Source organism: Panthera pardus, unplaced genomic scaffold, assembly GCF_024362965.1.
Source record: "Panthera pardus isolate Hobbes unplaced genomic scaffold, ASM2436296v1 HiC_scaffold_16, whole genome shotgun sequence".
NCBI lineage: Eukaryota > Metazoa > Chordata > Mammalia > Carnivora > Felidae > Panthera > Panthera pardus.
Window position 1 is genome coordinate 113530228 of NW_026526721.1, and position 26405 is coordinate 113556632.

The following is a 26405-nucleotide window of genomic DNA, read 5'->3' on the forward strand; positions in this document are numbered from 1 at the left end:
GAGAAAGGGAGAGAAGAACAGAGGCTGAACAAGAGAGCAATGACTGGCTGGAGCCCCCTTCTCAGTTTTACTTAAGACCCAAGAGTCCCATGTTACAGTGGCAGCACTGTGCATTCAAATCTGCCAAGCCAACAAGAAGCCTTCGAGGAAAAAAATGATTGTCCTGAATCCGATAAAGAGGAAGTAAAGTCAATTTCACTTTTTTTGTTAGAAGAGTGAAAATGTTAATAGTCTTCTCTTCGCCCCCTTCACATTTCCCGTTTCCTGTGTTTTTAGTTTTAGTTTGGCTTGATTCACCTGTTGTTAACAGGAGAATGAACATTTTCCCCAAAGTTTCCATTTTAACTCTGCTTCAGATCCATCAGTGCCACTTGCTTTCCTATTTGGATTGCAAAAGAAAAAGAAAAAAGGAAAATTTTCACTTATATTTAGAACTTCCCTTTTTAAAGAGTAAAAATAAATACACGTTTGTTTTTTTTTTAAGTCAAACCATACAGACAATGAAAAGCATAAAATGATAAGCCAACTATCCCCCCAATCTTGAACTTGGTTCCATTCCTTAGAGACAACCTCTTAGAAAGGATTTTAAAAACTGACCAAAGGTTTAGAATCCATTGTATTTCTTTTTTTTAAATGTTTATTTATTTTGAGAAAAAAAAAGAGAAAGAGAAAACATGAATGTGAGGGGCAGAGAGAGTGGGAGAGAGAGAATCTCAAGCAGGCTCCATGCTGTCAGTGCAGAGCCTGATGCAGGGCTTGATCCCACAACCGTGAGATCATGACCTGAACCAAAATCAAGAGTCAGACGCTTAACCAACTGGGCCACGCAAGTGCCCCGAAGAATCCACAGTATTTCCAAATCAATGCACAACGTAACAGTGGAGTTGTTTCTCAACCAACACCTCCATAAGTGCAGCTTGGATATAAATTATCAACATGCCTCTTGTGTATCTGGGTTTGTCGACTAAAAAAAGGGGTCTCAAAGCCCTGCCAAGTCTTCTTTATGCTACTCAAAGCAGGAGGACTCCTTAATATCCTTGGGACAGAAGAACAAGAGTTAGACCAGAAGCCAGGGAACCTAACTGGCCTTTGCCCTCATCCTTAGCACCCACATCATGGAAGTTACAGGCACTTAGGGCCACCCTCCGAAACGTTTTTCCCTTGCTCCAACCCCAAGACAGTGCTTATTCTTAAGTTCCCTCCTTCTCTTTCCCCTTAGGAAGAAGATAAGCCAACTCTCTATGTGTTCAATGCTGTGACCCAAGAGACAATGCCAATGATGGAGAACATCTCCCTTCTTAGTAAAAAAGTGTCTGATCTGAGAACACTGGTAGCTCTGAGATGTGGCTTTCCCGTGAGTGTCTTCTGTCTCCGGACCCCAAACGGAATGGAGATGTATGACTGCAACACCCTCAGGGACTACCAAACAGACATCGGTACTGCCCACTATATTTGATACTAACTACTGCTCAGCGCTAGGGTTCTTCGATACCAGATTTGCAACAAATGGAGGAATTGTTTCCAAACTAAAACTTCTGTAACCTCAGTGGGGATGTAAATTATCCATACACCTCTCTGGTAGCTGGGTCTGTAGACTAAGAAATAAGAAAGGTCTCATAGCCCTGCCAAGTCTTGTTCTCTTTTCTCAAAGTAGGATAACTTGTTAATATCCTCGGGATAGAAGAGCAAAACTCAGACCAATTTATATGTCTCTCTTTCAAAATATATTTCAAGAATACATAGAAGGAAGTTCAAATACACGTTCTTTTTCTCCTTTTTAACACGAATGGTAGCATGTGAGACTTGCAATCTTATTTTAAGATATTATCAGTTACGTTAATCTTTTAAACAGCGTGAAGCAGATACTGTGCAGGCATTCATCCTGATGTACAGATTAGTGAGCTGGCATTCATCCCTGATGGACACATTACAACATTTATTTAAATATTGTACTTCCAGGTTGTGACTGCTGTAGCCATATACCATGAAGACAAAATCAAAGGACCATCAGATTGTTTTAACTCTATTGGAAAATGGTTCAAACCTTACAGAGATTCTTGCTTGAGGTGAATGAATCTTTGTGATAATTAGCAGAAGTTTAGGTAACGTTGTGTTGTCACATTTGTTGCAATGGAATTGGACTTCTCCCAATTTATAGTAGGGCTTTGTAAACATCATTGAATTAGGCAGTTTTGCTTTTTATAACTGCTAAATTTTCATTTATTGTTATTTCTCTTGACTCTTATATTTGCTAATTCTTTCATGGTACTTTAATTGAGGCTCTCAAAACTTTTGACATCATTTATCATCCTGTTTTTGACCAAAGGAAGTGATGTTCTGGGATTTGTCCTGAGAGTACCTCACAGTAAAGCACATGCCAGTCTGCATGCTTGCTAAGAGATCAGCCCTGCCCAGAAGATGGTGGAGGCTTATGTGAGTAAGGACACACAAGAGGCATTTGTCCCCAAGCAACTTATGATCTAGTTATTTAATGAAACATAAAAGGATACATGAGAAAATTAGGGTGACTGCTCTTCAGGCCTATGGTACTCAGATTATGATATGACAGTTTACAGCTAGAAGAGAATTTAGAAATGGCTTGGTCTAACCTCCAATTTTTATAGATTTAAAGAAAGCAAAAATATTCCAAATGGTTAAATGATTTGCTCAGGATGTGTCAAGGATAACCCAGGCCTCCCAAAATGACCCCATAGGAATGATGGTTTTCAAATGTCAGGTTCTAGGGGCTCGAGTATGACCAGAGTAGACTGCTTTAGCCACCATTAGAACACAGGCCATAGGAGGAGAGGCAAGGAAAGAAGAGCCTCAAAGAGAAGGGAGGAAAAGTCTTTGGGCTGCTTCATATCTTTGTGCAAAGCATCCCTAGTGTTCCTCAATAGCTAGTCCACCTTTTTTAACTAGAGGGTAAAGGAGTTATGATCAGCCTGTCTTCCAGGTTCTCCCCTTCCCAGTCAATGAGTCATCCCTGATGCTATCAAGAGTTGAAAATTGACCCCTTTCTAAAGACAGTGGAAAATCAGAAGGCTTCTGAGAAACAGTCAAGCTCATATTGAAAATCAAGGACTTCAGGGGTACCTGGGGGGCTCAGCCGGTTAAGCATCCAACTCTTGATCTTGGGTCAGGTCATGATTTCGCCATTTGTGAGTTCAAGCCCTGCATCGGGCTCTGTGCTGACAGCGCAAAGCCTGCTTGGAATTCTCTCTCCCTCTATATCTGTCCCTACCCCACTTGTGTTCTCTCTCTCTCTCAAAATAAAGAAATAAACTTAAAAAAAAAATCAAGGGCTTCAATAGTTCATTTAGTCTGGAAATACTTACTAGCTCATATAGAGAGATGCAGAACTGCTTCTGCACTCCAAGCATTTATAATAAAGTGGTAGAAAGAAGGCATGCACATATATTTAGTTATAATCCAATAAGTCAGCTCAGTGTAGGCTGAAGGGCTCAAGGGAAGGCATTCTGGAGAATGCTGGGTGTGAGCACACTAAGATAATCATCTGAAATGAAGAAGGGAAGACATTCCAGGCTTCTGAGCCAAAAGAAAAACACAAGCCACAGGTTCACAAACATGGGTTTAATCCAGGGAAGACAAATATCAGGAGACTGTTCCAAAGAGTGGAGGAGCCTCGCTGAGACCAATAGGAAACACAACTGGGGTCAGATTGAGAAGGGTCTTAGGGGTGAGGCAACAGAGCTTAATATGTAAGCTTAATATGCTTGCCACCATAGCCACGTACATTCTGGAACAGAAATGTTTTAGCAGAAGTTTAATCTGGTAGCAAGCAGCATGAAATACAGATAGGAGTGAAGAGAGAAGCAAGGTGATATGCCAACAGGCTTTCTGAGAATCCCAGTATTAACCAATTCCACTAGCAACAGAAGAGATGAATCTGAGAAACCCAGGAAGTAGAGACAGGATGTCAGGCTGAATCACATTTAAGAAGAGGGAAGCACCAAGGCTCTGACACTAGGACGGTGGTGGTGAAATTTGGGAAAAGGAGCTTATGCTTTGGGTCCTGAACTTTAGATATAAAGAAACTCAGAGAGTATGGTTTATTTCCTAAAAGTTACTCTGCTAGTTGGTAGCAAAGTTGTAAGTACATGTGACATTGTCTAATTCTCCTCCATGACAAATATGGTGTGAGGGCTTAATGATGGGTTGGGTTAGCAGATACTGCTGTAGGCATCCTGCCCATGGGTCAGGGGCCAAGCCCTAGGAGACGTGCTTTCCTGAGAGAGTAAGTACAGAAAGGAACATGTCAAGGGCCAAAGGCCAGTGGTCAGGACATGCTGAAGTCAGGGCAAGTAGACAGAAGAGGAGTCAGAAAAGGAGACATGCAAAGTTGTCAGAAGTGGGAGGGAACTGGGACTTTGCATTGTCACAGATGACAAGGAAGAGACTGTTTTCAGGATGCTGGTAAAAGGCCAAAGACAATGTCTGAGAAAAACTTTTTGATTTGGCTTAAAGGTCACTGGTGAGCTCAGAGCAGTTTTAATAAAGAGGATGGAGACAGAAAGATTTCAGGGATTAAAAAAAAAGATAAGTAATTAGAGGATAAAGGATGTTTTTGGTGATAGAATATTTAATGATTAACTTATCAAGAATTTGCCAAAGCTAAACATTCTCTAATATTTGTGATTTTGTGACTTGAGGCTTATTGGTACATCATATAGGTACAACACACACCCACACACCCACACCCACACCCACCTTTTCTTGTATCAATGTGTATGGGACATTTATATGTTCATTTTAACCTCATTTCTGGTTTTTTTTTTTAATTTTTAAATATTTATTTTTTATTGAGAGAGAGAGAGAGTGCAAGCAGGAGAGGGGCAGAGAGAGGGAGACACAGAATCTGAAGCAGGATCCAGGCTCTGAGCTGTCAGCACAGAGCCCAATGCAGGGCTTGAACTCATGAACCGCAAGATCATGACCTGAGCTGAAGTCAGATGCTTAACTAAGCCACCCAGGCACCACGAGCCTCATTTCTAGTTCTTAAATCTCTATCCTGGCTTTTGCTTTCCTCTTGCTTATCTATGTGCTTGTTTGCTAGTTACTCTGTCTATATTTTCTATATGCTTACAAACTGACATTAATCCTTTCTGGAACAACTGTGCCTTACAAATAAGTGAATGAAGGAATACCTTTCCTTTACAGAATGATGCCATTGGTATTTTTCACTATAAATGCCATGTGGCATGTATTCGTGGCCAGAATGAGCACATTGTATCTCAGAGACTATTCCAGGAGCAGGGTCCTATCAGCTCAGACCCTGAAATCTCAGCTGGCTCAAAGGCCCTGCTACCAGCCCTTAGGCCCCTTGAAGACCTACATGTTATTTTAATTCATTTTATAAATGAGAAAAATGAGGTTCAAAGAAGTTAAGTGACCAGCTCAAGGTCATACTGCTAATAAATCATAATCACACACTCAGGATTGGGTTCTTTCCAACAATTTATACTGCCAACTTTTATTGGCACCTACTTTTATTCATGCTCTTTAATTTCTGATAAATGTGTTGTTTTGCTTCCCACGAGGGGAAACCCACACCAGGGAAATGATTTCCATATTCAGGAAGAAAAATCTCAGATCAGATAGGCAGATATTGACCTCAAAGTATGGATGAGGAATCCGGAAACTTGGGATACAGGGACCACATAGGGAGAAGTTGAAGACAATTCCCTAGAACAGGCACTGTTGCTCATACCTGCTTTCCTGAATGGCTTGGCATGGTGATGGGTTTGCAAGTAGAGAGTGAGCAGATCCAGGTTTTATAAACATATACAATTTTGGGGGGTCTTTGAAAAAAATTCAAAATTAAGAAGAGAGGATTAGAAAACTCATATAGTGAGAGGTCCTGAAGCTTAGGTCTCATTAGTTTTACTTCCATTTACAACATAGCATATTTCAAGTAAATTTCTATTTTTCCAACAGAATTCTTAAACTTATGAGGAAATTTAATATGTGACAAAAGAAGTATTACAAACCAACTGGGATGGAAGGATTATCCAATAAATGGTTAACTTGCTTAGAAGTTCTCTGGATTTTCAAAAGTTGTGCATTAAGAGAAAAACCATCCATTGTTACCTTTGTTCCTTCAGAAATGAGGACTGCTTCATTGCAAGGAACTAAAATTAATAGTTAAAACACGTGTAACAATTGTTCCCAGATAGGGAGTTAAAGGAGAATAAAATACAGGGCTCAACGGAGGTGCCCTACTGCTGATGAGGATTTAAATCATATAGCCTTCTCTGTAGTTTTCAGAATCGGGGTTCATCAACAGTGGACAGGATGATCAAGGAAGAGCTGAGATCCTAATGCTAGGCAACCACTTAGGAAAGGGCAGGTGGGCCAGGAAAAGGGGAGTTAGTCTCAAATGAGTCTTGCTGGTGGGATCCCTGAGATAGGTAGACAGATCAGTCTGCAACTACATTTAGGAAGGCAGAAGTTGACCCCAGGGTGACCCAGCAGGGGCCTGGTGGGCGAGCCATAGCATAGCATCAAAGTAGTGAGTGAATGAATAAATAAATAAATTACATAAGAGGTGACAAACCAGACAAGCTAGTTGTTGACATCAGAGGCTCTGACAACACATAACAGAAATCTAACCCCGGGGATTGGGGTTCAGAGTAGGAACTTCAGCTCCAGGCTCAAAGAATGGATGAACCTCAGTCCTAAAACCCAAAAGGTAGAGTAGGATACTGACATTCATGTTCTGGGGCACAAGGTGGGGGCTTGGTCAGGAGGGATAAAAAGGCAACTTGCTAGAACTGAGACAGTATCTGAGCCAGATGAACAGAAATGCCAACTTCCCACCTTAGCTACTGGCTTAACATATTCCCTTTTACTAGAATTAAGGTTATTTCCTGGGCCTAGAGCTTGGCTGGCTCTTCAGATGGAAGCTGTGCAGCCTCAGCTGTAGAGGATCAAGGAGGCTGCGGTACAGTGTCAATCAGGCTTTTCAATGCTCATCTGTGGATAACAATTTTTTTAAGAGAGAGGGAGAGCAGGAGCTGGGGACAGGGGCAGAGAGGCAAAGGGAGAGGGAGAGAATCTCAAGCAGGCTCCAAACTCAGCACACAGTCTGATGCAGTTCTCGGTCCCATGACCCTGGAATCGTGACCTGAGCCAAAATCAAGAGTTGGACACTCAACTGACTGAGCCACCCAGGGGCCCCTATGGGTAATTTTTATAGTAAACTACAAACACAGCAAATCACTTAAGTCAGGAGATGAAATAAATGTACTTGGAACAGTGTTTAAAGTCCCTTGTTTTCAGTGCTACCCATAGGAGTCAAACCTTTAAATAAGAAAGTTTAAGTACAGCAAGAAGCTTCAGAGCAACTAAATCTATTGCATCAAGGATAATAAACACCTGCAAGTATTTATTATAAACTTACTATGTGTCTGGGCCTGAGGGTATGTATGGATAAGCCAAGTCACACATATTCCCAGTTCCTACTGCCAAGGCCATCATATTGATTCAAAGGCAGTCAGCCAATCTACAGATTGTCCAATGACATCAGCTCTCACAGCTGAGTCAATTAAATTCTTGTTTGGAGACAAAGATAACACAGAGGACAGGAATGTAGGCACAGAAGCCAGATTGCCTAGGTACAACTCCTGATTCCACTACTTACTGGGTATGTAAAACCTGGGCAGTTTACTGAATCTCATAGTGCCTCAGTTTCCTTAGATGTCAAATGGAGAGAATTATACAACCCATACTTAGGATTGTTGTAAATGTTACATTCTCTTATTCACGTAAAGTACTTAGAATAATGGAGAGCATATAATAAGCATTCAATGAGTATTAGCTGTTCATATTCAATATATTATTATCATTAATTATTACTAGCCTTGTGAATTCCAATTGGGAAATATAGAGAGACAAAACCGGTTATCAGTGTGGGCAGAAAATTCACGGTGTCATGACGTAAGGTTGGGTCATGGCAAAGCAATGTTGCACGCATACCTCAGCTACGGCAGGACAAACTGTAAGAAGGCAGGGCAGGCTGTTAGCAGAGAAATGGAGGAGACACAAAGAGCTAGAGGGCTTGAGAAAGAGAGAGAGATCCTGGAGCTCCTGGGAGTTGGGGAGTGGCCCATCTTGAGTACTTTTGTTCGCAACGTACAGCAGATCTGGCCCTTGACTCAGTACAATAAACCCCATTTTCCTGAGGGCCTCCTTGCAGCCCAAAAGCGTAACTAGAACAGAACCCACAGACTGGATGAGACAATGCTTGGGCTCAGAGAGTTCTCTGTCAGGGTTTATAAACTGTGAATTCCAAAGCAGAAATGTATTTTTAACAATAAAGACTTTCAACATACATTATGGTAACCAGTTGAACAGTCCTTTTATCTATTTAGAGAGGTGAGCTAATGACATAATTAAGAAGGGCTTCCCGGAGGAGGTGATTCCAGGGTTGCATCATAAACTATTGGCAGGAGGGCGTGGGTAAGAAGTCACAAGAATTCAGACAGCAAAAGGAGAGACCCCAAGGCCAGAAACAGCCTATTGTGCACACTGAAGTGCAGGACAGCCTCCTGGGCTACAAAGGGCTAGGAGGGCAGCAGTTGGCCAAAATGGATTCGGGAAATAGGGTAGAATTTCCTTCAACAAATATTTACTGATCATCCACCATGAGCCAGGCACCACCAAGGAAAGTGAACATAGAGCTGCGAGCAACAGTGGCAAGATTCCTGGCGTCTTGAAGCTTGCGGTTCAGTGGGAAAGGCAAGCAGCACTAAGTAAACAGAAAAAGAGCAAATTTTAAATAGAAATGAGAACTTCTTAGTAAAAGGAAAACAGGATATGGGAACAGGGAGTCATGTGGTAGCATGGGGGCGGGGGGAGGCTATTAGATGGTTAGCTAGAAGAGGAGATGACAGTTGAGCAGAGACCTGAATAAAGGGATGAGGAGGCTGGTGGGAGCTTCCGGAGGTAGATTTAGGTGAAAGATCATCTAGGCCTGAAATAGGGTGGAGCCGGGGAGACGGAGGCAAGGAAATGGTTCTTAAACTTTTATGAGATAAACTTTTCAGGCCTTAGCTATTGTGCATGAGAAAAAGGGAAGGACAAAGAGTAACTCCTCAATGTCTAGCTGAGGGAGGTAACAAGGAAGACAGTGGTGCCACAAACTGAGACACAACGCAGGAGGAAGAGTAGGTTGAGGAAAGATGAGTGGTCTTTCAGAACGATGGGTTTATAGTGCACTCTCTTAGGTGCCTGTGTCCCCAGCAGGGGGACTCTGGAGCTGAAGCAGAGGCCTGGTGTGGAGATTTGGACTTTGGAATGAACGCCATGTGGGTGGTCAGTGAAGCCAATAGCATCACTGAGATTGCCTTAGTCAGCCAATATTCAGTGAGCACTTATTAAGTGCCAGACTATGTGGCAAGTCTTGAAGGAACTTTCTTTTTAGTGAGGACATGAAAAACAAAAAAGTCCAAACAAGAAAAATGATTTAAAGTACTGATGATAGGAGCTATGAAGAAGTTAAAATAAAGTCATAGGATAAAGACTAAAGGAGTTGGGGGGTGGGGGGAGGGGGCAGCGGTGCCCAAGAGGGTCCTTTGTGAGGACATGATGCTTGAACTGAAAACTGAATAAGGACACTATTCTGTGAAAAGCTGGATGAAGACCCTTTGAAGCAAAAGAAATTACAAGTCTTCAGGTCTTGAGATGGGAGTAGACATAGTGTGTCTGAAGGACAGGTGAAAGGTCAGAGTGGCTGGGACAGAGTGAGTGAGTGAGCCAGACAGGAAGGAGATTGGGTTTTATCCCGGGGGAATGTGTAGAGAAAGAAAAGAAGGCTGAGGAAAGAAGATTCCTAAAAAACACCAGCCTGAAGGACAAAGGATATGTGGTGCTACCTAGCGTAGACCAGGAGAGAGTAGACTTTTGAGGAGCAAGTGACAAATTCTCCAGCAGCAGGATGCCTGGGTGGTTCAGTCAGTTGAGTGTGTGACTCTTGATTTCAGCTCAGGTCATGATCCCAGGGTCTTGGGATCAGGCTGCATGCTGAATGTGGAGCCTGCTTGGGATTCTCTCTCTCTCTTCCTCTGCCCTTCTGCCCTACTTGCACTTCCTCTCTTTCCCCATTTAAAAAAAAAAAAATTCTCCAGTGGCAATGAACAGATTACTTTCATGTTCATAATACAGAATATCTATTTTGTGAAGGATAAAACGAAAGGATCATTCAACTCCACCCATAGCCCGCTTGTAAGCTAACGGCCCCAAAAGCCCATTAGTCCTGTCACAGTTTCTTCAGTTTCCTTTTCCAACATACTGGCTCAGTTGACATGGTGATGTATAAATTTTTTTAATGTTTATTTATTTTTGAGAGAGAGAGAAAGAGTATAAGCAGGGGAGGGGCAGAGAGAAAGGAGGACACAGTATCCGAAGCAGGCTCCAGACTCTGAGCTGTCAGCACAGAGTCCAGTGTAGGGCTAGAACTCACAAACCGTGAGATCATGACCTGAGCCGTCCAGGCGCCCCTACATGGTGATGTATATGTCAGCACGGAATCAATGTCCACAGGGCTATTTTAAGATAGGTGCAAAGAAGTATTGCAGCATTATATGCAATTGCTGTGCAGCTGGGAAAATGGAAGTGCACAGAAGTTAAATGGCTTTTCCAAGTGACTGCAGGCCTAAGCTAAAAATAGCATCCCTGTCTACTTAGTCCAAGGTTACTTTTCGATTTGCATCTAGCTTGTGCCTCTGTTGAAGGAAGCTATCCTTAGAAGTTTTATGGATTTCCAAACCACAGTGATAGACTGGGATGATTAACTGCCTCTCTTGATCCACAGGCACAACACTTCGTTTGGACGTCTGGGATGGATGGAAGGAATTTCTGATGGGTTGTCTTCTGGGACAAAAACTTAAAGTCCAACGCTATTTATCAAATGAAGGACCAGTACTCAAGTATGGAGATAAGACAAATGCTAAATTAAGTAATTTTTACTGAACTTCCATAGGAACCTTGAGCCATCAATTCACTCTACAGCTGGAGTGCCGCACCATGCCAATTCCACTTAGCATGAATTAACCTGAAATTATTATTGAGATATTTGCTGGAAAAAGATAGCAGGGATGTCACCAAGGCTGACTGCCTTTGGTGATGGATTGCAATTCAGGTAGACTTTCCTCAGGAAACACTAACTATTTAAATAAGTGATGTCAGTTTGGTTTGGAAATCAGACTTTTAACAGCACTTTGAAAGCCCATCAGAATAAGTACCTTGCCACCCTCATATTCAATTATCCTAAAAAGCACTGATTGCTAACTGATTGGCTGAAACATTGGCTGCCTCTCCCTAAGCTCCCAAAGAATTTTTCAAACTGCTTTTAATACAAGCCTTCATACTTCTGCCATACATGAACATGTGTGACTGGGGCAGTGGATGGTAGGCTCAGAGAAGCAGGTGGTCATTTTAATGTATCTCTGCAGTCAGCAGCTTCTCATACATGTAAGTTGCATTACTCTTTAGGTTTTAATTCAATGGTATTTTAGGATAGGGACCCCTCCTGGTGATTCAATCATGCTTTACAGAAGCCCACACACCCAGCAAGAGCTCTAAGGGCTCTAAGAAGTGACAGAATAGAAAACAGCTTCTGCGATTGTATATAATATTCAATATTCTGAATTAATTTCTATCTAGAGATAGTGATACTTCCCTTTTTTCATGTTCTAAATCCAAAGAAATGGCTTGTATTGCATTGTTACTTTAATAGTGCATATTTATTGAGTACTTTGTAACAAGACACTGTGTTACATGTATTACCTAATTTTATACTTAGAACAATTTTATGAGGTAGATACTCTTTTATCACCAATGTCACACAGCTAGCCAGGGCACAACTAGATACCGAATCCTAACAATTTAATTCTAATGCTCAGATGCTTAACCATTCCACTTGACTTAATCCTTAAGTAAAATCTGAGGAGGGTGAGCAGTGGGGGGTGTGGCTGTGTGCCTGCTTTAGACCCTGCCCCCAATGTACACCCATGCGCATGGCTCAGCTGACCCAGCTGGGCTCACAGGCTCACTCAGTTCCAGGCCTTATCGGCTCTGGTGATGGGTTCCCAGACTGCAATCTCCCTGCCCACACTATCTGTATTCTCATCATGCTGAAACACACACACACACATAGGAACCGGATGGACAGACGCACACAGGGGAGGAGGGGAAAAAAGAGAAAAAAAGACCTATCAGCTCAGAGAATATACATGATCAGGCTAAAAAGCTCCTTTTATTCTGTCACCCAATCAGCAATGATCTATTGAGCATATACCACACATGATCCTAGGAATATACCAATAAACAAGATATGGTCCCTGCCTTCAACCTTACAATCCAGTAAAGGAAACAAAAAAAACAAGTAACAGTGTGCGTTGGTGGTATAGTGGTGAGCATAGCTGCTTTCCAAGAAACAAGTCACCAATTCCTGGAGAAGCAGAATTGCAAAATGATTAGGGACACAAACTCCAGGGCCCTTCTGCCTAGGTTCATAGCCCTACTCTCCAAGTGTTTAGTGTGTAAACTTGGGCAAGTTATACAGTCATCCTGTACTTGTTTCCTCCTTGAGGAAAAGGGAGTAATAATTGCATCTGTCTCACAGAACTGTTTCAGAGATTGTGTGACTAAATCATCGGAATTTAGAGGGCTGGTTGGCACATGGAAAGCGGGACATAATTGCTACGTGCTGTTGCTGTCACCATTCAGTATGAAAGTGTCATGGCATGGATACAGTCATGATCCATGATATTGGATTGGGAATGTATACAGTGGGCAACTAACTAGACTTAGGGGATCAGGTAAAGCATCCTGAGAAAGGCAACTGACGTCTGAAGGGCTGATACTTAGGCAAATGGAAGGGAGGGAAAAAAAAAAAAAGATATTCCAAAATTGATGGAACCACATGAACAAAGTCCCAGGGGGCAAGAGAATAGCTTCAAAGAACTGAAACAAGTTCCACATGGTAGGTCATGAAGTGAGAGGGAGCTAGTGGCCGGAGGCTAGAAGGATAAGGAGAGGCCAGCTCTTGCAGGCACCTGTAGGAATGTGAAGGAACTTGGGCTTTATCTTTTAAGTTCTGGGAAGACATTGAAGGTAGAGAAAAGCCATGATGAGACCTGCATTTTAGAACATTGCTCTGGTTGCAGTGTGAGGAATAGAGGCAGGCAGGGGACAGGGAGATAGTCAAGACGTAACAGTGGCCTGAACGAAGCTTATGACAGCAGAGGTGTGGCTAAGAAAACTCAACTGTGAAAAGATACATTTAGAAGATAGAATCAGTTAGTCTAGGTAACAATATGAAAGCAAAGGCCAGTTAGTCCTTCCAAGAAGGACTCTTCTCCCCAAAATAAGAAAATTGATCACATTCAGAGATGCTGATTTACACTAATGAATTTTGGGGAAAAAAAAAATGATGTGTGAACCAAAATGCCACTGTATTAAGGCATAATTCTAATTAGTTATAATCTAACTGTGGGTCCTGGAGACCCACATGTTCTGAGAAGGTCATCTCCTTGTACAGGAAAATTACACAGGAAGCCGCATACACATCAAAAGATGGTGTGGTGAGCATGTAATCAGAGACAGGAGGGTCAGTTGGTTTTGGATGTAGGTGGTTTTGGATGATGCCAGGCAAGCTTGCCTCCATCTCTATAATGGGGTCCGATAGCCCTGCCCAAGTATATCCTGGACAATACTTAGTGGACTCTGTCTAGGTTTGCCTCCCTAATTCTTATTTCTCTGAACAGCCCCCACCAGTCATTCAACTTATGCTTTATGGGGAGGGATAGTAGGAAGGCCAGTGTGGCTCTGGGACAGTGACAGGGAAGGGGGTTGTGGAAAGTGGGACAGGAGAGCGGGGCAGGGGCCTGATTGTAAGAGGCCTTGTAGGTCAAGGTGAGGAGTTAGGATTTCTTGGAATGGGAAGCTATTGGAAGGTTCGGAACAGAGGATAAACTATCTCCCGTTTCGGGAATAAAAAGGTCACTGAGCGCTGTGTGAGGAAAAGCCCGTAGGGAAATACAAGGAAGTGGGAGACAGTTAGGAGACTATGGCACTGGTGCTGGTGGGAGTGCAACGTAGTGGTTTAGATCTGAATAGCAGTAGAGACTTTGAGAAGCCAGAAAGTAAGGGCTGATGGTAGAAAAGACAAAACAAACATAGAAATCCATAGTTCTAAAATGTGCTGGATTTCTTCCAGTACTTTCCCAATTAATATAAAGGTTACTGTTTTCACTGGGACTTTGAGTTTCATAAAAAAGAAAACCACTCCAAGGAGCCCACTTTGAATTATTTGCCTGTGCATAATGGGATAATCTATATAAGCAGGATCTGTGCAGTTTAAGCTGTATATTACCATACACCTTTCCTGAGAACATTCTATGTAAAAGTTAAGAAGAAATAAATATCTTAACTAGTATGTTTTGTAACTACATTATCGGTTTGCTGACTTACTAAACACCCACTCCCACTTGTTTCGTTCATTCAGGTATCAGAAAAAGGTAGCCCTGTTCATCGCCGCCTTCTATGGGTACATCGAGCTCACTGAATGGGCCCTGAAGCAGGGTGTGCGGCCCGATGAGGCTGTCGGTGTTCACCCCTATCGAGCATGGTGCCATGAAGCCCTTCATGCAGATGTCTCTAAATGCCCCATTCATGCAGCTGCAGAAGCGGGCCAACTGTTGATTCTGAAGGCCTTTGTCAACTGCAGCGTGCTGTGCCTGGAATGTAAAAACGCAGCGGGGCAAATCCCCCTGACCATCGCATTTAAACACAAGCATAAAGACTGTGTATTGTATTTATTGAGCAAAATGTGGTCCACGGTTTCTTTTCCGAAAATATCAGTTCCCATGAGGATTTATATTAAAATAAAACAATGGGTCCTCAAAGCTCAGAGTCACAACCTTAATAAAAGCCAGCTTTGCGGCGCAAGGGTCCTTGGGGCAAAAGTTGGAGACACTGTGATGGTGGATGGTTTCACCACACCACAAATGACCTCCAAGGGCTGGCATAAGGCTCAGAACAAGGACTCACAAAGCACTGTGGGTAAGCTACCACCTCTCAAGGAAGAAACTGCAAGCAAGAAACCTATCAATCCTTTGGCAATTTCACAGCAGATCACAAGACGACAAACCTTGAAATTACCTCCACCGGTAGATGCAAATACGTCCTTTAAATTACAAAGACAGCAACAACAAAATCAGAAAAAAATTACTGCTGCAGCTAAGAAAAAACAAAAGTTCATAAAAAATACATATCTCCCCCAAATCCCCCTCCCTCCAGTTTCAAGAGTGGGCTATTCACACCCATCTTTTTACTATGCAACACCCAGTGCTGATTTTTTACTCAAATCGTCCTTTGCATGCTTCTCAGAGCACAGTGGTAAGACTCCAAGGGAGAACGCCATCTACTGCTTAGCCGTGGCCAGGTAACGTTTTCTCTTTAAATACGTAAGGACAAACCTTTAATAGGGCCTCTCTAGGGCAGGAAGTGGTCCATGAAGTCCTACCATGCCATATAATGTAATACAGGTTGTACGAATGCATCAGTATCCAGCTTCAAGGACCTCATCTTAGCCTTGTGTCTAGGACAAAATGAATTGATTTTACTGGCCAATCCAATCTGTGTAGTATCTGTGTAGTAAAAATCATTTTACTCCTCAGGCTTTCGGAAAGAAAAGAGACAGTAGAAAGAGTTGTATCAAATAACAAGGTCTGGGGCACCTGGGTGGCTCCGTTGGTTGAGTGTCCAACTCTTAATTTTGTCTCAGGTCATGATCCCAGGGAGTGAGCCCTGCATTGGGCTCCGCCCTAAGCATGGAGCCTGCTTGAGGTTCTCTCTCTGTCTCTCTCTCTCTCTGTCTCTCTCTCATTCTCTCTCTCTCCTTCCCTCTATCCCATCCCCCACTCACATGTTCTTTCTCTCTAAAAATAAAATAAAAATAACAAGGCCCCTTGACTCTTTTTTTAACTAATAAGAAATTGTTAATAATTAAAGGGAGAAGGGAGAGACTTGAAATGGGGGAGAGACACATTAAAAGTGTCATGGAAGACTGGATGGTAATGAAAGTGGAAGGAAAGAAAGGAACAAGTGAATAACAGACTGAACCATAAAGACTTCAGCTGACTTACTGGGCAAGATATATTGGTTGGGAAAGATCTATATTGGACAGGGTGATAGAGTTGACATTAATATTTAAGGTCAGCTTAAAAAGTAATCCATTGTCACATTTAAAGACAAAAACCAGTGTATCAGGAGTGGACTTTTCAGGCACATTCATTTCATAAGATAAAATTTGACATTGGTCATCAGATTTCACTGAAAACACAACTCTGATCAGATCTCAGGTCCCATCCATTACTTATGTGGTTTTTTTGCGTTCTAATATTACAGTAGAATATAGATTTATGAGTGGTTTTCCCCCTTACTCAATATAATGAAAAGGAAAGAAAAAAAACAAGGCTAGATTGTTTCAGTTGTCATTCAGTATTTGTCTTTATTTCCACTCTACTTTATTTCAGCTAAGCTGCTGCCACCTAGTGGTCAGAGTAATCGGGCTATAAAACTGGCAAAATTTGGAACAGCACAATGAAACTAACTGCTTAACAATTTTAATTTTCATAATTCGTGAGCTATCTCTGACTAGAATGTATAAGAGATAACCTAAAATTCTAGAAAAATACCCAAGAAAATTATTAATTGAAAACATTGGGGTGCCTGGGTGGCTCAGTTGGGTAAGCATCAGACTCTTGATTTCGGCTTGGGTCATGAACTCGTGGTTGGTGAGCTCAAGCCCCACATTGGGCTCTTTGCTGACAGTGAGGAGTCTGCTTGGGATTCTCTCTCCTTCTCTCTCTGCTCCTCCCCTGTGCATGCATGTGCGCAAGAGCGCTCTCTCTCTCAAAATAAACATTAAAAAATTATATAGTTATCTTAAAATCATGCTGTAAACATAAGAAAGGAAGCACTGATTAGTTTTATCAATAGATGTACATTAGAAATCAAAAGATGTACATTAGAAATCAAAAGATGCACTTTTAAAACATTCTTAACTGCTTATTATGTCCCAGTGAAGTGCTAGGCAGAATGCAAACATGCAAAGGTAAAGCAAGGAGTTAATCCAGAACATTAATGATGAATGAGGCAAAGTTGGATGGAGTTCAAATATTTGAAATACTAAGGTAATTTTACGCAAGATTGCTTCTGATAGAATTGGTGGAAGCCCTTTAAATTTCAAGAACTTTGCCAGACAAAAGGGGTGGTGGTAAAGAAAAGGAGCCAGGTACAGGTGCCAACATGGTCAAGGGCACTGTTTTATGAAAGGGTAAGAGAGAAATTTAGTTTTCAAAGAAGTCAGCAGATCTGCAAAAGGCATTTTAGGGGACAGGGAGAAACCGGCTAAAGATGAAACTAGCAAGATAGACTGCACCTGCATGGAGAAGCGTCTTGGGTGCCCAAGTGGAGAGTGTGCTTCTTGTTAGGAAGTAGATAGGAAGATCACGGAAGTTCTTTTTTTTTTTTTTTTTTATCAGACAAGTCACATAATCAGTTTGTGTTTATTCTGGAAGATGTATCTAGTGGAGATGTGTGTTAGAGTCACCGGGAAGAAGTCTTACTGAAGCTGTGGAAGGCCTACAGTAGAGTTAGGAGGCTTCAATAAAGGAAGCAAAGAATGATAAAGACCTGGACTAGAGCAGAAATAGTAGGGAAGAGGAGAAAAGCCAAATATGACAGATATTTCTGAGGAACAATCTGCAAACTGTGATTGCTAATTAGATGTAGAAGTAGAGAGAGAAGGAGGAATTGAGTTTTATTTCTGGAGTTAGAGATGGTGAGGAGATAGCAAAGTCACTGTGTTATTAGAGCAAGGATACTGAAGGGGGCAGGTTTAGAAAGAAGATAAAAGACATGGAAGTTGGAAGTGTCAGTCAGGATTTAGGAGTCATGGATATGTGAGTTGAAGCAATTAGTAAATAAGGCCTCCCAGGATGAGGGTGCAGAGAGAGAGGAAGACAAAAAGGACAGAACCTCAGAGGACCCCTCTAAAGTAAATCACATTTGGGATGCCTGGGTGGCTCAGTTGGTTAAGCATCTGACTCTTGGTTTCGGCTCAGGTCACGATCTCATGTTTTTGTGGGTTCAAGCCCCGTGTCCAGCTCCATGCTGAGGTGCGGAGCCTGCTTAGGATTTTCTGTCTCCCTCTCTTGCTGCCCCTCCCCCACTTGCACTATGTCTGTCTTTCTCAAAATAGATAAGTAAACTTAAAAAAAATAAAGTAAATCACATTTATATCCTACAAAGTAGGAGTAATGATATTCAAATCTACAAGTCCTTATTAGCATATAGTCAGGGAATAGCTACTATAAAACATTAAATTTCACTGCATTTCAGTTAAAGCCTATTTAATATCATTTTTTTAAATTAAAAACATTTTTTTTTTTTTAATTTTAGAGAGAGTGTACAAGCAGGGGAGAGAGGCAGAGGGAGAGAGAGAGAATCTTAAGCAGACTCCACACTCAGTGCGGAGCCTGATACAGGACTGAACCCTTGACACTGAGATCATGACCTGAGCCAAAATCAAGAGTCTGACACTTAACTGACTGAGCCCACCCAGGCTCCCCAAGGCTATTTAATTCTTATCAATGAAAAATAACATGTTTCTGTTGGGGAGGAAAAGGAAGAGAAGGGAGACACCAGAGAATATATCATCTATATAAGGATGCCTGGGAATATAGAAAAAGGTTCAAGCTAGAGAATTCTGTATGACATTGAGTGGTTTTCTGATTCTAGGTGTGAGTGCTAAATTTCTAGTATTGCTTGGGAAAATAACACTTCCACTGCTTCACAAGGAACCAGTTTCAGAAAGATTCCAACTTTCTATTTTATAACCTATCTGTGTGAGAAGATAAACTAGCCACAGTTACAAAATGAACCTTAAGATTTCTATCATTTCAGCAACAAACAGGGACAAGATTGGACTTCCTTACAATTTTTTATGTCTTGTTTTCTTGCAGTGCCTTTAAAGAGAAACGATGGCTTCAGCAGTTAGGAATAGCAAGAGTTCTAGCCAAAAAGAGCATTTCTAACCTGACCACACAAGGAGGCCTGACAGCATGTGAAAATCCTCCAGAAATCGTGCTTTGAAGAGTCATGACAACCTCAGTTTGGGCAAAGACCTGATCAAACAGAACCTTCAGTTCTAATGTTAACATTTCAAGTAATTAATGCTATAAGTTCTAATAATAGTTCTAATGCTACACAACTATCAACAGGATATTTAACATCTAACATCAGGTTTTCTTGAATTCCATCACTGGCAGTGAACATTCCAGGCATGTGTTTTGCATAGTTTGAGAAAGAATCTATAAGAAATGGAAGGTAGTAGTCGCCTTACAGAGTAGGAAAACTGGAAGGATGGGAACCAAGAATGGGGGTGAGAACTTTTACAGTTTCTCTTTTTTTGTTTTCCTGGGTTTATTTTTAATGCTTTCTCTTTTTTTAAACCATATTAATGTAGAACATAATAAAAATAAATTCATCTTAAAAGTAGGACGGTTACAAACATCCTCCTACAAAAGTCAAGTTCTGGTCTTAGATATCTTTTGAACTTCTGCTAAAACATCGCTTTCCATTAATTTTTTAAAATTGATACACACAATGAATTGCACAAATCTTAAACATAAGATTCTATGGCTCTGACAAATATATACATCAATATAACCAATACCCCAGTCAAGATGCAAATACTTCCATTTCCCCAGAAAGTCTCTCCAAGCTCCTATAACTAAGTCCATCCTAATCCCCTATAGGCATCCACTTCTCTGATTTCTGTATCCATGCATAAAGTTTTCTAGTCAAAGAAATCATACGATTGGTCACTTCTGTTTGCTTTTGTTGCTCCGTGTAATATTTATGCTGTCGCATGTATCAATAGTATATTCTTTTCTCTCTCTCTGTAGTGATATTCTTTTTCATTCCTGGTATTGGTAACTTTTGCTTTCTCTACTTTTCTTTTTGTCATAAATAGTCTTGCTGATGATTTATTGTTATGAAACATAAATGGTTTTTATCAATTTTAATAGTTTAGCTTTTTACAGTGAACTATTTTAATTCTTTCTATTGTATATTTGTGTTCTAATTTGTTTCTTTCTTTCTTTTTTTTTTTTTTTTACAGTTTTTACTTCTCTGATTAAAATTTTCATCTGTCATCCAATGTTTTGGACATATTATTCATAGTTATTTTGGAGTCCAGGTCTAATAACTCCGATATCTATACTTCCTTCATTCAGATCTTTCTTTGACTTTTCTTTATTACCTAGTATATTCCATTGTATGGATACACCATAATTTATCTGTTCAGCTGTATGTGTATTTGGGTTGCCTATAGTTCTGTGTTATTGTGAATAAAACTACTATGAATATTATCGTAAAGGTCTTTTTCTGGACATAAGCTTTCATTTTTCTTGGGCAAATACCTAGGAGTGGAATTATTGGATAATACATTGGATAAATGTACATTTAACATTATAAGAAATTGCATAACAGTTCTCCAAAGTGGTTTTATGATTTTATACTGCCATTAACAATGTACAAATGTTCTGGTTGTTTCACATACTTGTCAAAATTTGGTGCCATCAGTGTTTTTGATTTTGTTATTCTAGTGGGTTTGAAATGACATTTCATTATGGTATTAATTTACATTTCCTTGATGACTAATGATACTGCAGGCTTTTTCATGTGCTTATTGGTCATTTGTATATCTTTTGTGAAGTATCAACTCAAGAGTTTTGCCCATCCGAAATATTGGGTTGTCTTTTAATTATTAGTTTATTGGAGATTTTTACATACTCATGATACAAATTCTCTGTATGATACAAATACATACAGATATATGTATTGCAAATATTTTTTCACAGGCTGTGGCTCACTTTTTCATTTTATTAATGGTGCCTTTTGACGAATGAAAGTTTTTAACTTTGATGAAGTACAATTTATCATTTTTTTTCTTTTATGGCTAACGTCTTCCATTTTCTCTTTAAGAATCCTCTGCCTATCTCAAAGTTGTGAACATATTCTCGTATGTTTTCTTCTAGAGGTTTCATAGTTTTAGTTTTTACGTTAGGTCTATAGTCCATCTTGAATTATGTTTGTGTGTGTAATACGACGTGAGCGTCAGGATTCATTTTTTCCCCCTGTTTATCAAATTGCTGTAGCACCAGTTGTTGAAAAAACCATCTTTTCTCTCATTGAATTACCTTGGTATCTTTGTCAAATATCAGTTTACAATATTTATGGATCTATTTCCAGACTCTCTATTTTGTTCCATTGATCTACTTACTTATAATTATACTATACCACACTGTCTTAATTACTATAGTTTTATAGTGGGCTTTGAAATCAGGTAGTATGACTATTCCAGCTTTGTTCTTCTTTTTCCGAGTTTATTTTGGCTTTTCTTAGTCCTTTCATTTCCATATAGATATTTTTTTTTAACATTGTTTTATTAAAATAAATGTCTCTAAAGAGAGACAGAGCGAGACAGAGCATGAGTGGGGAAGGGGTGGGGGGGGGCACAGAATTGGAAGCAGGCTCCAGGCTCCCAGCTATCAGCACAGAGCCCAACATGGGGCTCAAACCCACAGACTGCAAGATCATGACCTGAGTCGAAGTTGGACGCTCAACTGACTGAGCCACCCGTGTGCCCCTTTCCATATAGATTTTTATTTTTTATTTTTATTTTTTTTAAGTTTATTTATTTTTGAGACAGAGAGAGACAGAGCATGAACGGGGGAGGGTCAGAGAGAGAGGGAGACACAGAATCGGAAGCAGGCTCCAGGCTCTGAGCCATCAGCCCAGAGCCCGACGTGGGGCTCGAACTCACGGGCCGCGAGATCGTGACCTGAGCTGAAGTTGGACGCTTAACCGACTGAGCCACCCAGGCGCCCCTCCATATAGATTTTTAAATAAACTTGTCATTCTCTATTAAAAAAAAAACCCGTTGGGATTTTGATAGGGCACACGTGATATCTTAATAATATCGAATCTTGCAACCCATGATGCATTTCTCTATCCATGGTATATGTCACCATTTATTTATATCTTCCTCTATTTCTTTCATCATTTTTTTTTTAGTTTTTGGTGTAAAACTTTTGTTAAAATTTTCTTTTTAAATTTTTAATGTTTTTATTTATTTTTGAGACAGAGAGAGACAGATCATGAGCAGGGGAGGGGCAGAGAGCGAGGGAGACACAGAATCTGAAGCAGGCTCCAGGCTCTGAGCTGTCAGCACAGAGCCTGATGCGGGGCTCGAACTCACGGACTATGAGATCATGACTTGAGCTGAAGTCGGACGCTTAACTGACTGAGCCACCCAGGCGCCCCCCTAAAGTTCATTTTTAAAAAATACCTTTAAGTTTCAAGTTAGATATTTGGAGTTGGGCCACATAGAAGATTAATGTAAAAGAAAATACAAAGATGATGCCGAAGAGATATAAGGCAGCATGTGTATAGGTGCTAGTTCATTGTAGAGACAAGAAAGGATAGATAGTAACTGGAAGAGGACCCAGGTTCTGGGGCACTGGTAACATTATATTTCTTGACCTGGGTAACTAGGTGTGTTCAATATGAGAAAATTCAACAAAAAGTATTTTTTATCTTTTCCATTTTATATACCTATTTTATAATCCAATTGAAAAGGTGAACTAAAATAATTTTTAAAAAATCAAAGGAATTAATTCATGCATTTTGTGCCAGATTCAGACCCATGAGAGGGCAATCCATGTGAGTGATGGGTATGACCAGGCTCTTATCCTCGTGACAGTATGCATGCTGAACCAAACAGCAATTCCTTGCAGAGGATGATATTTTACATAACATTGAAACACAGCCAAGGAAATTCTGGTGCAAAGATTCTGGGGCTGGGATGTCTGAGAAAGAAAAAGGAATGTGGGGATATCTCAAGGAAAAGGAAAAGGATGAGGTGGAGGGAAATAGAAAAATAAGGAAAGCATGCGAGAGGACAATTGATATGAAGCCTTTTTCCCTGCCAAAATCAAATGAAAAAATACTGAGTATACTTTCTTCACTTTAGCCCCAGAAGTAAAATGGCACGAAGTGACTTTAAGACCTTACGTGCTTATAATGTAATACAATTGTAAAGCATTAGTATTAGCATGTATAGGCATACCCTGGGACACTTAGCCTGAATCTTATTGGAATCAGAGTTAATCAGTTAATCAGTAGAAGTTGCTACCTTCTCTGTGGGGTTCCAAATCATTTTGTTCAAACCTCAAGTATTAGCTCATCATACTCATATTGACTTCACCTAATTGTCCCCCTCAATTTATTGTCATCATGTAGAGGGAAAGACATTGTTTTGTTCACCTCCAAACTGCCAAGGCATAGCATATGCTTGCACCTTTGAATAATTGCTCAACAAACATTTGTTGCACCAAATGAATGGATTTTAGGATGATTATGCACACAGAATTCTCAATGATTTGGGCACATAAAATCAGCTATAAAATAGAAATGCTCCAGTTTGCAAATCTTTCAGTTGTTTAACATTAATTTATTGTTTAATTTGATCATTAAAATAAATTTCTTGGGGTTCCTGGGTAGCTCAGTTGGTTAAGTGTCCAACTCTTGATTTTGGCTCAGGTCACAGTCTCACTGTTCGTGAGTTTGTGCCCTGCACTGGGCTCTGTGCTGATGGTGCAGAGCCTGCGTGGGATTCTGTCTCCCTCTCTCTCTGCCCCTCCCCAGCTTGCTTTCCATCGCTCTCTCTCAAAATAAATAAATATTTAAAAATCAATTCCTTAATGTGAACTTATTAATTCATTTAAGCATGATAACAGCCCTGTATGGCACAGAAGGGCAATCATCATTAAAACACCCGTGGAGATGACACTAAAGTAAAGGAGACAATCAAGTGAAGTCAATACAGTATAATGGGGCACTTGGGTGGCTCAGTCGGTTGAGCGTCTGGCTCTTGATTTTGGTTCAAGTCAGGATTCCGGAGTTGTGGGATTGAGCCCCAGCTTGTGGAATCACGCCTTATGTTGGGCTTCGTGCTGAGCATGGAGCCTGCCTAAACTCCTCTCTCTCCCTCTTCCTCTGCCCCTCCACTGCTTGCATGCACACTCTCTTGCTCTCTTTCTCTCTCAAAAAAAAAAAAAAAATCAAGAGGCTAAGTTTATAACATTTAAAAACAACTTGTTGGAGGCCTTATAGGAAGTATGAAAACCAGATCTGGAATCTAGACTTCAGATTTTTCATTCAGGTAATTTCCTCTAAACTATGATATGATATTTAGTAATAAAACATTGCTCTGGGGGTGCCTGGGTGGCTCAGTTGGTTGAGCGTCCAACTTCAGCTCAAGTCATGATCTCACAGCTTGTGAGTTCCAGCCCCACATCAGGCTCTGTACTAACAGCACAGGACCTGGAGCCTGCTTCTGATTCTGTGTCTCCCTCTCTCTCTGCCCCTCCCCTGCTCATGTTCTGTTGCTCCTGTCTCAAAAATAAATAAACATTTACAAAAAATTTTTTTAAAAACAAACAAAAAAAACGTTGCTCTGTAAATTGTCCCAGAGAGTTCTAACTCCCAGGCTGTTTCCCCCCAGCTATAACTTGGCTTCTTGATCACTTTCTTTGGCCACTCCATTCTGTTACTTCTATTCGCCACCTTCACCCCCGCCACCCGCATTTTTAGTCCCTGAGATCACAGGGAAGAAAGGCTATATCATATTGGCATAGTATTATATCTACTTGTAGATTCATTTAGGCATTTCTTATTCCCCATGAATGTATGATTCTTGAAGTATCTCCTTTGTGCCAGCTGAAACTGGTTCTTACTGCAATGATCCCCTCATTAACCCATGGATTCACTACAATCTTTGACATGTGTCCATTATATATTTGTCAAAAAATCATGATTTTACTTTTTTCCGAAAACTATTCTTAAATAATAGACATTTTCTCAATTAGGAATAAAAGCTGCTTCAGGAAACGATGCTATTTTTGCTGATCTCCAACTAACAGTCTAAGAAAATATTGTGCTCTCTCTGCAAATGCTGCTTCAAGACCTAACTGACAAATTTAAAGACATTCCTTTCTGTGCCCCTCCTTTCTGTGGAGGAAACAAACAATTTCAATGTGAAGGACAAGGTACACACAGCAAACAGAGCTAAAACAACTTCCAATTTTCATTTCTGCCCAGGAGATAGTATAGAGAGAATTATCTCAATCCCTACATATAACAATAGATATGAAATCTCTCTCTAGTCCCTCTTCTCTTTCCCCCCACCAACTTCCCCACCAAGGGGGGTGAGATTTGGAAAGTCCTGTTCCTATCAATTGGCAATTCCATAGTCTCCGATATTTGAACCACAGCAGGTGAGAAGAAAAAGCTGGGAAAAGACCCAAAATTTCACACTGTCTCAACACATAAAGATAAAAATACTGTTCTGAACTCTGCAAGCATCAGTCATTGTTGTCATCATCACCTTTTTTTTTTTTTAATGTTTATTTATTTATTTTTGAGAGACAAAGAGAAAGAGAGAGCGCACAAGCAGGGGAGGGGCAGAGAGAGATGGAAACAGAATCCCTAAAGCAGGCTCCTCGCGCTGTCAGCACAGAGCCCAATGCTGGGGTCAAACCCACACACCGTGAGATCCTGACCCGAACCAAAAACGAGAGTCAGAGGCTTCAACCAACTGACCCACCCAGGCACCCCTTGTCATCATCATCTTTATCCTAATTCATAATCACTCATAGAAATTGTTACAAACCTTCAGGTTTCAGCCTGCTGTGTAGAATGATGGGCTTTGGAGCAGGTCGTCAAGGGATCTGACCCTCTCCTTCCAGCCGTGTCTCTGGCTTATTATGTGATCTTTGGAGCTTTGATTCGTCATCTGTAAAAACGAGGTCATAGCTCTTGAGCGAATTAAATAAGATCAATCAAATAAGATAACATATACAAAAACTCTGTGCAAACTAATAGCTCTATAAAAGTTAGTTTCAGTCGCTTGACCTTTCTCTGTTTCCTTATCCCTCATGGGAACAATAATGGTACCTACCTCATAGAATTCTTCTCAACTCTAAATAAGTAAATACATGTAAGAACATTTCCTGATACTGTGCTTAATACATGTTAGCTACTGATATTATTCATGTAGGCTCCACATGGGGGCGTGCAGGATTTTAAACGTCGTTTCATCTTCCACCGAGCATGGCACCGCGCATCCACCAGGCTACGTCTTTTCAATACGATTTGCTAGCGGAAGAATCTTCCAACCCCAGAATACACCATCGGCGGGCGTTCGAGTGTAGGACTCAGGCCGGAAGAATCTTCCAACCCCAGAA

At 40.8% G+C, this 26405-nt stretch overlaps 1 protein-coding gene and 1 long non-coding RNA gene across 2 annotated transcripts in view; one reads left to right on the top strand and one right to left on the bottom strand.

The window, feature by feature from the left end:
- The window catches only part of ANKUB1 (ankyrin repeat and ubiquitin domain containing 1), a 28153-nt gene extending 8968 nt beyond the window's left edge, over positions 1-19185 (top strand). Inside the window, exons 3-6 of the mRNA XM_019439377.2 lie at positions 1220-1436; positions 10835-10949; positions 14531-15469; positions 19056-19185. Coding sequence (XP_019294922.2) covers positions 1220-1436; positions 10835-10949; positions 14531-15469; positions 19056-19185 — 1401 coding nt within the window. The remainder of the gene's footprint in view (positions 1-1219; positions 1437-10834; positions 10950-14530; positions 15470-19055) is intronic.
- On the bottom strand, positions 41-26366 carry LOC109260896 (uncharacterized). The gene is made up of 3 exons (XR_002077193.2): positions 26120-26366; positions 25832-25954; positions 41-379 (listed from the first exon to the last, which is right to left on the bottom strand). It is a non-coding gene; the product is annotated as an uncharacterized LOC109260896 (long non-coding RNA).
- Positions 26367-26405: the final 39 nt, after the last annotated feature.